The 14,478-nt window shown below is 30.8% G+C and overlaps 1 protein-coding gene across 2 annotated transcripts in view; it reads right to left on the reverse strand.

Annotated features, from left to right (window-relative positions):
• Positions 1-6,333: 6,333 nt before the first annotated feature.
• CALCRL (calcitonin receptor like receptor) overlaps positions 6,334-14,478 on the reverse strand; it is a 103,858-nt gene continuing 95,713 nt past the window's right edge. For both annotated transcript variants that reach the window (XM_077154389.1, XM_077154388.1), the window contains 2 exons: positions 14,436-14,477; positions 6,334-9,367 (listed from right to left, as the gene is read on the reverse strand). In XM_077154389.1, the coding sequence (XP_077010504.1) occupies positions 9,152-9,367; positions 14,436-14,477 (258 nt within the window). In that variant the 3' untranslated portion in view covers positions 6,334-9,151. The remainder of the gene's footprint in view (positions 9,368-14,435; position 14,478) is intronic.

A 14,478-nucleotide genomic window follows, 5' to 3' on the forward strand; every position in this document is an offset into this window, starting at 1 on the left:
GCTTTACTTGGACTTAGTTAATATTTACACTGGTGTCTTTTCAGATTTGTTTATTATATTTACAATATTATGGTTATAAAGATTTCCTTATGGAACAAACTATTTGACAGGGTATTTTAGAACTTTTGTTTTAAATAACACCAATCATGGAAGATATCAATATCTGATGTACACATGAAAAAAAATCATGACCTTTTGACAAGTGAAGTATTCTCAAAGATTCATAAAGCATATCACCTTGGGCAAATGTCTTATGTCTTTGAAAAATGGTTTTCTTACCTGTGAAAAGAGGATAATAATTTAGCATGCTTAAAACCAAGTGAGCTACATAGTAGTATTCAATATATTGTGGCTACAGTACATAAAATATCTGAAAATGACATTTTATAATGGTAAAATAGATCTCGTAGAAATATGTTTTTCTTATATGAGTGTGGTATTTTAGATTTATTTAAACTCTAGGATATAAAGCATTTCTGTATTGTACAGCTTTAATAACTACATGAAAATCAATTAGCAAGTTAGGGAGTATAAGAGAAATAAAACTGCAAATGAGAGAGATGTGGTACGTGTTGCAAATAAACACTATAAGTAAATATCTGGAGGTCAAAGTTAATATCTGTATTGAAGTAATTTTTAATTACTGTAAGAGTTGTTTAACAAACCCTGGCCCTTGTTATATTCAACTGACCTTCATATCCCCACATTGTTCCTTTTTCTCTCCACATACACTTCTGTCAGGAAAAATTGTGAAAGAGCTTTAAATGGTGCAACAACAACAAAAAAGATTAAACAATGCAAACTTCTGGGTTATCTCTGTTTTTGCTCTTCATTTCCTTTTAAGTTATTTTACAACTGTGTAGGTTGTAAAAAATGGATAATAATGCAAGTGATTCTTCCCATAGAAATGTAAATTCCTTGTGTCCATTAGAAGGCAACTGATATTGCCTAGGATAAATTTGTTTTCATCTATATGTGAATTAATTTCAGCATTTCTTTTCTGCATATATATGTGTGGTATTTTTAATTTCTCCATAACTTTTTACTGATTCCTTCATTAGGTAAGGAAATAAACAAAATATTTGACATAACAGTTCATTTCATATTTTCATGACAGTCATAATTTTACCCTCTTTTAAAAATTTTGGAGGTTTTCCTTAGTGTTGTTTAGTGAATTCACCTGATACAGCCAGGTAACCTGCTTTGCCAGAGATGGTCAGTACACGGGTGACTTAGGCGTGTCTTTCCTTGGCTCTCAGACACCAATCCTAAACAGCAACCAAACTGCTGACTGTTTCTCTCATTTCTCCCTGCCCCAGCACCCCTCTACCCCAGCACTCCAGCTGGCTGACTTTAACTGATTTTGTGCATTGGCTGTGATTTATTTGCATGTGATAAATTATTCTGCATTGTGGCAACCGTGATTACATGTCTGATAATTTGGTGATCACTATTAATGGATGAATGGATGAGAGAGCTCTGTTCTCCATTGGGTGAGAGGAAAAGATTCATGTTTGCTTGTTCTTTCATTTTTGTGGGTTTTTTTTTCCTATTTATCTATTTAAAGCTCAATTTAATTAAGAATTGTATGACAATCTAGAAAGAGAACACCTTTTTGATATTTAGACCAGTGAGTTTTTGTGTTTCTATATCTCTTGTATCTTTTGAGCTGTGGCTAAAATTATAACTGAAGGTATAGTCTCTTTATGTGTTTGCATGTCTCTATCTGTAATCCCTGAACAACCTTCATCTCTCATTAGTGAGTTGTATAAGGTTTTTTATATTTTGTTATATAATGTTTACCTGTCTTTGGAGATCATTAATCAATTAAATCATAATGTCATTGATATGATAGGACTCTATTCTGATTGGCTTATAAAAATAAAAGGAAGTGTTTACATAAATTGGATATCCCAGAAAATAAGAGAATTGAATTTTTAATACATTAAATACACTATACTCAGTACACACACATGTGTGCATATATACATATATGTGATATATATATCAGAAAAGTTTTAAGAACTCAAGTTCATATGGTTAAGATAAATCTTTGGCATACTAGACTAGTTAAATAATTTTAGTTCAATAAGTACAACTGTGTCTTTTAACAGAAACACACATTGTATTTTCTTGGGTTCATTTTTCCAAAAGTTAACCATTGTAGCAATATTACTCCTAAGTAGTGTTTAAGATTCTGAAAAATATACATTTGTTTAACCAAATAGAATTATCCTGATTCATTTTTTGCTTCAACAGTAGTTGTGTTTTATAGTATGTCAGCTTGAAGACAATATCTAAGATCTTTAAGTAATTTGAATTATTGGACTGATATTAATTTCAGTTAATTAATGGATAATCATTGGAAATAAAGATTATTTATAAGTAAGAAAATAATGAAAAAGTCCTTACTATGCATAATTTTAACTGCATATGTCTTTCCATCTTATTTTTATATGCCCAGAAATGCTATATCTTTGGGTCAAGTTCATTTTTGCCATTTTATAAATGTAAAAAGGATGTATATGGCTATAGGAAGTTGTTTCATTTGTGTTCATGAGCTTTGTTTATCACCTAAGATGTTTCTGAAATTGAAGTTAGCTCCTTTGTTTAAAAGTTATAATTATGAAGAATGGTTGAGACTGTATTTAGGAACAATAGTGACAGAAATACGGTTGTGTGTGTGTGCTTTTGTTTTTCAAAGAAAAAGTAGTTTTTTTCTAAAGAATTGGTTCTCAGGTTTTGGATTGGTTGATTTGTTTGAACTCTGACCTGTTCACACTTTCAGGATTTATTGAAAATGCCAAAGAGCTTTTCTTTATGTAGATTATATTTATTGGAACTTACTGCATTCAGAATTAAAGGTGAGAATTTTAAAAATTATTTATATTTTGATCCATTGGAAGATAGCAATGAGGAATGCATTGTATGTTAACCTAAATAACATAGCATTAATATTTTCCTCAAAGTGTACCTGAGATCTATTATAAATTGTTAGTTTATTCAGATATAAAGGAACATACTGAAGGACCTTAGTTGTAACATGAGTTTTATTTCCCTTGGTGTCTAATAAGTCAGGCTGAAAGGAAGCTATGAATATGTTAGATTTTAGTAGAGTTTGCTCAATCCTGATTGGACCCAGGCTAGATTCCTTGGTTTACTGATTAATTTCTTTGATAAAATATGTTCTTTACTTTTTGTGTAACCTGTCTGATAGCAAAGATTTCATGTTTTACCAAATTAATTTTCTGTGCTTTATATTGACTTCACTTAATACCTTTAACCAAGAAAAATCAAAACGAAGCAAAAAACACAGAATACCCACAACAAAAAAACTGAGAACTATATCCATATTCGTTAAAGAGCTAAAATTATTTGCAAATGTGTTGCCATATATGTTTATTTTTAAAGGTGTATTGTCACTTTCATTAAATAGGTAACCAAATACATTTCCTCAGGTAAGTTTTCTTGATTTTTGTCTTTCTAAAAATCAGATCCTAAATATAGAAAATAAAAAGAATAAAATTTCAGCACATAGTTTACACCTCAAACTAACACTGAAATTTCCCAGGAGGCCCTGAATAGCTGAAAGATTTATTCTTTTGTTGTTAAAAATGATGGCTTGTTTGATGTATTACCATGGTAAGAGTTGCGTGGGAACAGTTGTCAAATCTGAAGAGACACCCGGTCTTCCCTCGGTTTAATTTGTATAGGTAAAATATTAGTATGGTAATTTCAGAAATTGTATGGTTAGTGGAAAGTCCCTGGAAGTTTGCCAATGCCTTCTCTTTCCATTATGTGTTCTAACCTTGGAAGAAACACTGATCAAAAATCTTCCACGTTTCCTATAGTTATCAGTTCCTGGTAAGACTTTACCTAATGAGATTAACAGCAACAGTAAAGTGTTATCAGCTATGATTTCAGTCATTATTTTAAATATTGATTTTCCATAGCTTTATTTCTTTTATTTGAATCTAGCGTCTTCTAGATCTTTGGTTTTCTATTGAGGATGCACATTAGTCTTTTAAGTTATATAAAATACAGGTTCTGTTCTATTAAGTTATATAAAAATACAGGTTCTAGTCTGTATTTAATCTCTTTGCTTGATGTTCTTGCTCTGAAAATATGTCTCAGGATTTCTATATGTATTTATATGTATTTTAGCTGTATTACCTTTCGACTAAATTTTTTTGAATGGTATTATCTTTGTTTTGCTTGCCACATAAACAGCCACAGTTCCTTGTCGGTTGCATTATTTTTGTTAAGAACCCTCATCACAACTTTGACTTTTGAAAATTGTCACTAATAAATTAATCACAGCCATATTTTGTTTGTTTGTTTTGCTTACTCTGGTGCTTGCCTAAAGGCTCTTCTTAAATTATAGGTCAGAGTCTGTGTCTTCAATACAGAGGAAAATCACACACTCCTAGAAAATAAATGTAGTAAGTACTTCAAACTGTTGGCATTTCAAATAGTAGATACTTAGGTACATATTTAAATTTCAGACAGTGCCACTACAAGTGACCAGAATTTTGAGAAAATGTTTCTGTTTGCAGTAGAGACAGCTTCGTAAGATTGCTAATCTGACATCCAACAGAACAAGGATTAATTTCATAGAACTGCAAAAATTTATGAAGGAAGTTTTATTGTGCTGATTTTTATAGAAAACTGTGATTTTGTTTTAATATTCTATTTGCTAGAAGTTAAGTAAGCCTATTCTCTTTCATTCTGGATATCCAACCCACAGCAATTTTATAAACATTGTTTTAAAACTGGAATAAAACATTAAAAAATAATATTAGATTTTCACTGATCCTACAAAATTTAGGGAAAAAAAACTTGCCTTCTTACTTTTCATGGTAATAAAGATGTTTATATAGTTCAATAAGAATGTGTCCACCTTCCTACTAAATATTTAATTGGACAAATGAATTGTGCATGGAAGGACGAACTGAGTGTTAATTTGAGAATGAAGGCCATCACATGATTGTCATTATGGGGAACAAAGTCTGGCTATTCTTATTGAGCAAATGCCTACAAAGCCAACCCAGGAAAATTGGCCTGATGCCTGGCTTACAAGTCCTACATTATAGTTAAAGAAGGCCAATTCCTGGTATGTCACAAATCACATCTAATTTAGGGTACCTTGAGAAAAAAATTAATTCACGCAAATTTATGGATATGGTAAGTGAAATCAATAGAGAAACTTTCTCAGGTATTCTCCTAATCTAAAGATAGCAAATGCTAGAAGTTTGAAAAAGTCCAATCTAGGATTCCTTATTACAATATCCAGGCAGAAGCTCAATTTGTAGCCTTAATGGGTGTTCAATACTCTTTGGTTCTAGATTTGCAAAACAAACTTCAAGAGGTCGATATCATAAATTAATGCTCTTTATACACCTATGTAAATAATTAGGTTAACCTTAATGAGACCAGCCATATTTTTGATCAAGAGTATTTGTTCTTTGAGATTATTATGATCAGACTGTAAGGAGAAATCGCAAACTCTTAAATAAAACCCTATATGCATTTAGGTATTATATGTGCACATATATCTCTTTATATATGTGTGTGTGTACAGTGTCTTCTCATAATATTTATGTTAGAGATATTAGAGCATCCTTTCTAGTGCTACTTGTATTGAGCTATTTAGCAACTATGTGTAAGTTGCAGAAAACTGATAATGACGACTTGATTCTTGATCATAGAAATGCAAATTAGTTATGTTCAATGGAATGAAATTGATTATTGCACCAAGGATAGAGCTATTTCGCATCTATTTGCAAATTCATATCAGCATTTGTTATATTCTCATATATATTCTTATATATATGTAATACTTTGATTCCTCTATTGAACCCATTGTAACAACTTACTTCTTTAATGAGTTAAAATCTTTGACAAGCTTTCCCTTTGTATTTTAATGAGAGCCATTTGGCTCTCTTTTAAACATCATCTTTAATACTTCTTTTTTCCTTTCTGCATTCAATAAAAAATTACACAATGAAGTTCAAAATTGAAAGTGGAGAGGAATCCTGTACATTTTAGTATTTCTGTGCATCCTTCCCCTTCTCTTGGCAAAAGAAGGAGTTCTCATATATTGTGGTTTCTTTGGACTTTTCTAGCTTGGAGAACAAATCTGTGGCTTTTTCCTAATTGGCTTATTGAATTGATTTATTGATTTATTGAAGACTCTACAGAGGGCAATAAAGATATATTCGCTGATTTTAAAACACTGTGTTTATAAATTAGATTATTCATGAGTCTAATGAATATGAATTAAATTCAATTTTAACTTCAATATTTTCATACAGTCCAAAAAGAGAGATATGGTTTAAGTAGGCATAACATGAATTTTAATTGGTCAGATATATATTGAGTATGTTTTACAGATTAAAGAAATACTGGTTTTGATTAGCAAGATTAAAACCAAAATAAAATAAGTTCACATTTAAAAAATTTATATAAGCAATAAATACAGTGCTGCGGCTCCCAATAATTCTATGTACATTGGATTACATTTAAACAAACACTAAATTCCATTATGGATATTTTATGAATAAAAACACTGGAAAACAACTTTATAATTTTTTTAAATTGACAGTTTTTTAGAAAATTAAACTGCGTTTTTCACAAGTAATTGCATAAAAATAGATCTATATTTTAAAAGTGAGAAATTCCCAAATTGGTTTTTAGATAGATAACAAAGAAGTTTGCTTTTAAAAAGTACCAAATTTTAGCATTTCTTCATGGTTAAGATACAAAGAAGATCTTAGCTAGCAATTCAACTTTAAAGAAGACTAACATTTACAAATATTACTTCTAAAAAATATGGGTACAGTACTAACACAGAGTAATTGTGGACAGCCTATACCTGAAGACTGTACAACAGATGAACTCTGACCATATAAGAAATCTCATTTAAATTTTGAATAAAGCACAATAAAAAAATACTTGAAGATTACAATATCATTGTATTAATATAGTGGTCTCTGATAATTCAACATTTCTATTACACGTGGTTGTGGCTTGACAGTTTTTCTGGAAGAATGCTGAAATATATGAATACTATTAGTAAAGATTTGAATCTGCATTTTTAATAATAATTTAATTAATTTTTGAATAATAAAAAATGAATTAATTTATAGGATTTTTAAAAATAATTTATACAATAGAAAGCCCAGAAAAGCATGTGTTCCTTTTTATGATAACTACTATGAAATCTATAAACTTGAAACTAACCTGATAGTAACTTTACATGAATAGATAAGTTATAAATTGACCATACCATTTAAAAATATGTTAATTCTGACAAATTTGAACAGTTTTCCTGGATGATTTCAAATAAGTTCTGAACTCACAATCTATTGAAGGCTTAAGACTATGTCATTAGTTTAATCCATTTCAAACATATTGATGTCCTGCAAAAATGCAAATACATGATTTCTTTCAAAAATTAACTTTTACTAATTTACAAGAATTTGATTCTTTAAAGATTTCAGTGAAAATTAACCTTAGAGAAACTGAATCCCATTTAAATGTCATTTTGATTCATAGCAAGGCTTTCTTCCTTCTTAATTTAATTATCTCATAATTGTTCTGACAACAATTCTTCCTCTATAAAATATTCAAGTCTCTCATTGATTTGTATTAGTATATAAATTAACTCTATTAAAATATTCCTCTTTTTTTTCAGGAAATCTGAACATGTAAAGTGATATATATTGTTTCTATAAGTTTTTAAAAATAAATGAACATTTTCAAAAACATATTTCTTTATATATTAAAAGTCAGTAAAGTAATACTTTTAACAGGGTAAAATTCGTAACAGTAGAAAACTGACGTTCATTACAGCAGGAGTTCTTTACCTTTTCTGAATTAGAATGCAAGTTCATCGTCAAAATAAAAGAAGAAATATGTCAAGCACATCTATTATTAAAATATAAATCACCCAAGTTAATACATTCAATAAAATAATGGTCTTGAGGATTTTTTAAATAAATATTTTATATCCTATGTAGATGTTTCTATTCTCTTAGTTCTCATACTTTTGATCTTGGTATCTGGTTGTCTCTAAAATATTTACCAAATATAGAATTCCAGACTCTATTTTCTTATAAAATTAGCCCAGATACTGTGTCTGACATTAGCATGCATACAGTGTTGTATTATGGATTTGCTTTAAAAAATTAGGTTGTATGTATTTCACAGAACAGAATAATATTTACAAGCTCAGTTTCACCACAAATTTTTACATGCTCCAAAGAAAATAAGAAATCCTTCATTAATTTTCTTCATATAAAATGACGGCTAATTTGTCTACATAGTAGAAATGGAAAGGACAGATTTCTATTTTCTGATCCAAGGAAACAGATTCCTTCCCATGTGTGTAGTAAGACAAATAGTAAAAAAGCAGCAAGGTGTTTTTTTGTAGCATCAACCAAGATGTGATTCTAATGATACAGAAGTGTGATTGCGTTTCATTGCATGCTGCTTACCAAGTCTCAAGATCACGTATAACACCAGGTATAGCTGTCATGTATCAGCAAATGAGTAGCCCATAGCAGTTTTTCTCAGTTGCGTTTCTTAGGGCAAAGAGTATAGACCACAGGAATAATTACCTCTTTATCTGGTCCTTTTGAGAGGGACAAAAATGGTTAGATCTTGTTCTGAACAAAAATATTTGCACCAATGAAAATGGGATAAAAATTAAAATAATTTTTTTTGGGGGGGTAAAACTAAGCTAATTTTCCCTCCATGTCTACAGGCCTTAGCTAGGTTTCTTTAGGCAACAATAGAATCATGCTCAACATGTATATGAACTTATATGTTCTTATTTGTTTGTGAATTCATATAGTAGTATGCTGGACCGGGTTCGTACCAGTTCACAGGAGTTGATTTTTTCTCATCTCTTCCCAATTCCGTGTTCAGTAAAAACAAGTTGATAGCTTGAAATCAGCTGTAGCAGGAGTGATTAGTTCACAGAAACTGGCAAATGCAAGGATTCTGCTATCCCCCCACTCCCTCACTGACAGAGCTCCTTGTTAAACATTTACCAGCACCCTACTGAATTCATATGAGGATTTTCTTTGTGGCTTTCAAGAAATTCAGGAGTGGTTAAAAACAAAGTTAAGCAGTGATCCCTCTGTTATCAAACATATACATTTTCTGGATTTAAAACAACATTTTCAATCTCGTGGATGCTTTTTCCATTTAAGTGTTCACTAGGGCAGTCATGACTGTAACCTTGAACATCACTGATTGTTGACACTGTGTAAGATGCACTACGGAGACCATCTGAAGGGGTAAAGCTGTTTCCAAATTGAATTTTATATTGATTCCAGTTCCTTCTCAAAATTGCTTGAACCTATTAATCAAAACAAAGCAAAAAAAAAGAGCAGCCTTTAATTGAAATGAAGATACAGTATTTAGTAATATAACTTTGAAAGAAGTTAAAAATTAAGAAAAATATTTCATTTTATTACTTAATATTAAAATTATATTACATAAATCATCTTTATATTAGGAAATACACATTGCATGAAATAATATATTTTTAGATTTCATTAATATTTTACTCTCCATGTTTTATCTTCAAAGCTTTAATAATGCATATGTAGACATCGTTGTTAAATAATCTATACCCTTCTTTCAGGATTGCTTGTACAACATCTAGTTTTATTTCAATAACTTGATTAATAGAATGAGAAGATAATTAGTAAGAGTATAAAAGAAGAGGGAAAAGAGATAAAAAGACAAAGAAATTAGAGAGACAGGGAATGTAAATCAGCAGCAACCCTTTATTGAGATTACATTACATCAGGTATTGTTACATTATGAAAAAAAGAGCAGGGTTGTGGTCCTCATGGAGCTTACTGTCTAGAAGGCACAAAGGTATTGAACATATAATTACAAATCAGATAAGTATTGTGAAAAACTTTAGGCATGTCACTGTTCTCCTGTATGATATTTGGATCCGCTCAGCTCTGATGAATTTGAAGTTTAATGACTGCCTCATTTCCCATCACATACTCTCTCCCATTTCTTTTTCCTAAGTCACTGGAAGACTAGAGATCTGTGTTAGATAAAACATGTATAGTAACTGTGGTTTTAATTATAAGGCACTGAGGTGATTTCTTCATATTCCATCATTGGAGAACAAATGAGAGTCTTCAAATACGTCTCCACCTGGACATTGCCATGTCTAATGAATGAATTGACTGGCAAGGGCAAGTCTGCTTCTATATTAAGAATGTGTAAGTCACATCCCAGTGACCTGATCTGTGTATGCCTAGAGCGTGTCTTATTTGAGTCATCTTTCACAAGCTCTCTACTGCTCTTTGATCCTTGGACTGCTTCCCCAAAGGGAACCTTAGCTTTTAAAAGCAATTTTCCAGTAATTCATGTACTATAAACAGATTCATGAAACAATCACTTAATTTTCTACTAATTATTTAGAATTCCTCAATTTCCTGTTCTCCAAATTACAAACATTCAGTGGCATATAGGTATTCTTAAGAGATCAACAGTTATGTGAGATAGTTCAAAGTCCTGTTAGTTTCCCATACTCTGACATTTAAAGTGAACAGTTTTACTGTTCATGTTTTAACATGTAAGAAAAGAAGGAACAAATATAGTCAATAAAGTTCCTTAAACTTAAAATGAGATATTAGAATCTCCAGCTAGTTTGTTTCTACTTGATTCAAAAATATATGATTAAAAATGTAATAAATAGGTTGCAAAAGTTACATTTTTTATGCAAGTCAGTGATTTGAGAACTTCTCAGCTTACTTCTTTATATGTGATTACTGTATCTAAAGGAAATAATTTATATTCATTTGAACTTCCTTTGAAAATGAAAGCATTTATAGGACAACGAATGTATAAACAAAATTATACTTTGTTTCCCTGTTGGTTTAGTAATGTATTTCTAAATGCCTCAAATAAAATATTTAAATTAATGTAATTTAAAAGTAATACATACATCTGTAATATCTTCAAGAATATAAAAAAATGATGAATGGAATGTCTTTGGAGTGTGAATTTAAAATAAATGTTCAAATATTTAAAACAGATGATTTTTGGCCAGTTATCTAAAGGATTCTCACGTGAATTGTTTTTTTTCTGATTTTTTATACAGTATATAATAATATACAATTAATGTCTTCTCTGTTACTAATGCGGCACTCATTGAATATATGAACCTCATAGTTGCTGGTAGAAAGGAGTTTGAATGTAGCTCAGTACAGAAGATTCTATATAAATGTTAGGAAGAAGCTGAATGGAGGAAATTCTTTGCTGTAAATATAGTTCAATTCTATAAGCCACCATGGCCTTTAAAATATTTGAGTGTTTATTCTTGTTATATATATATATATATACTTTGATTAAGGTCATCACCCTATTTCTTCTTTGCAACTTAAATCATCAGAAAAAGCATGGAAAGTCAATTTCCTGAACTGAGGGTACTTTTTTACTAAAAGTTAAATGTAAATCTAATTAAAGATCCGCAGGCCTTGTAGATTTCTATTTGTTTATATTATTCTTGCTGAGGATGTTGTGTTTTTTAATCTCCTTCCTCTAATACAACATAACACCTGTTCAACAGAACATTAAAGTGTCCATTCTTAATAAACTTTTAATGAGAAAAAATGTAATGAGGAAGAATAACAAGGAAAACTGCCATGGAAGGGACATGCCTGATGTCATTAAAGATATGAATATGCTTTTCATAGTTTTATGCATTCATATATAAAAATTAACAGCCAACTTTTAGAATATAGAATTATAGCTTTATATGCCCTTTTACATATGTCCTCTTTTTGCTCTTTCTATGCCCTTTGTATATAGCATCTGATAAGCAACCAATTCTGTAAAACAAATTTAATTTTTTTTAATTGTTTCAAGTAAAGGAGTATAGAGTGTGGAATAAAACTTCTACCTAATTTTCATCATGTGGGTTCAGTTGTTCTTAAAAAATATTTTTTGGTAACTTTATAAAAACCTCTCTTCAGATGTTGTTAAATATAGTGATGTGATGAGGGAAGGCTCTTCCTTATGATTGGAGTCCCTAGGTTATGTTAACTGTGCATTTTTGTCTGAGTTACTAGGATTGACTAGTAACTCAGGAGACTAAAGTAGTCTGAGCACTAGTCAAGCTACAGTTATTTGACTAGTGAGAAATGCAAACAAAAAGATCTGGGCTAAAAAAATAAATAAATAAAAGGTGAGTGTAAAAAACCTTAGAGGTATTAAGCAAAAGGCAAGCTATTTGGCCTAATGTGGAAAACAAGAAGGGAACTAAGCCTGAGCAAATGATTTTAAGAAGTACATGACATAGTTGGAACAATGCAACATGAACTTGGCAGCAGTGAGTTCAAGTTATGAGTAGGAAAAACTAAAAGGCAAAGAGACAAAAAAGGGAGGGATTATAATATTTCTTAAGATGAGGAATGACTCATACACAAACAGGGATTGTATCTCTAGAGATGAAGAGAAGCGGGACAGATATTAGAAATGTGAAGAGTGGAAGTATTTGGCAACAACCTGGCTCACAGATTTCGTATTATTGTAACTTTTCAATGCCAAAATTTTCTCAATTTTAGGATATGGCAATAGAACAAGGTTCTATGTCTCTTTTGCTTACACAGAGTATAACAAAAAGTGCAAGGCATTAGTTTAGATATTTCCTGAATACTCTTTCTAAATAAAAGAGCCGATTTGAGATTTTCATTCCGATATGATTAATGTTCCCATTTATACATGTGTTTTTGAAAATGAGAGATTTGACAGATCTAATAAAGAATCTTAATATACTTAGTGTCTGCTGAGAGTGGAGCATGGTGTTAAAACCTTTACATACCCTAGCTTGCATCAATCCTCATAAGACTTGTGTAAGGAAGGTACTTGTGTAAGGGAGGTACCAAGACTCTGGGAAGTTCAGAGGATTGTTCAAGATACCCGGGCCAGGAAAAAAGTGGCAACTTCAGGGTGTAAATGCATCTCCGTGTCAGTGTATTGTATACTATCTCCTATCACAAAATATTTTATGACTGATTATGTTTTATACATTTGAAAATTAACCTTTTGTAATAATCAAATCTGTTTCTGCATTATAGTTCATTCACATTGTATGGCATGTTCTCCATATGACATTCATCTATATTTAATCATAAAACTCTATCTTAGAAGTATACAGGATTGTGTAATTTAACTTAAACAGTAAATTTATAGCGATACATGATAAATGCTATTTGAATGTTATAAAACAAATGATTTGTCTATTCTTTGTAACTGCATTCTTTGCTTATACTTCTCATTAACTTCAGAAAAACAGTTTATCTTCTCTGTATATCAGAAACATCATAGAAATAGCACCAAATAGTATAAAATTAAGCCTCTTAAATTAGATACACCCCATTATAAGTAATAAATATATTTTAAAATGCCTATATTTTGAAATCCACATTAAATATTGAATATTAAATTTTACTTTATGCCAAAAGAAAAATACAATATTACTTAAGCAAGGGAAAATAATATCCTATACTTTTTCATAACATGTACATGATTTGCTTATAGAGACGGTCTTTCTAAAATTATGCAGTCTGGTTCCCTGTGTTTCCCATCTGAAGCCCAGTGGTAAACTTCACAGTTTCCAAGTGTTTGAATCTCACTTAGTTGCTGTCCAGATTTCTAAAGTTGTTGAATTTTGTAAGAATCCTCCCACAGGTTAAAATGTGTCAAGTAAATTAAAAATATATAAAGAACTAAATCAATGTAGCTCACACTACTGAGCTATAGCAGAGTGGTATCAGTTTCAAAATGTTTGAAGTTTCACTATTAAGAAAGCTTTTGACATATATCAAAAAATACCCAAGAGCACACTTCTAGGTTATGTGTTAAAGCATTCTAATTTTCTTAAGTTGCCTAATCCACTACACCTCCTCTCTGAATAACTGAGAATTTAATTTTTTAAATCCTTTCCTGTCCACCATAAAACTGTTTCCAAAGGCCACCTCGCACATGGTGGAGAGGGCAGAAAAAGGGGAAAGGAGTAAGTGAGCCAATTTTATTTTCTATTAGACTGTATGTTCTACGAGGTTAAGAATTGCCTGGCACTGAACCTGGGACAAAGTCTACACATAATGGTATTATATGAAAAGGTGGGTGAAAAGATGAGATGAGTGAAAATCGGTGATGGTGCATTGTAAAGCAAGGCTAAATTTGCCCTAGCTTTGAAATCTTCTGACCTGAGCTTTTGGAAGAGTGTTACAACTGCGTAAAGAACTCTTACGGCTCTTTTCCTAATGAAAACAATTTGAAATCGTTGTTACTAAAGAATTTTTAATTCTGTCCCATGCTATCTTTTTTTTTTTAAGGAAACATATACTGCAAATATTAAATGATAAAAGGAATAAAGTCAATTACCATACCTCTCCATTAAAGAAGCAGAAAATTGTAGAGACCAAAAGACCC

The sequence above is a fragment of the Tamandua tetradactyla genome, chromosome 3 (assembly GCF_023851605.1).
Source record: "Tamandua tetradactyla isolate mTamTet1 chromosome 3, mTamTet1.pri, whole genome shotgun sequence".
In the NCBI taxonomy this organism is placed as follows: Eukaryota; Metazoa; Chordata; class Mammalia; order Pilosa; family Myrmecophagidae; genus Tamandua; species Tamandua tetradactyla.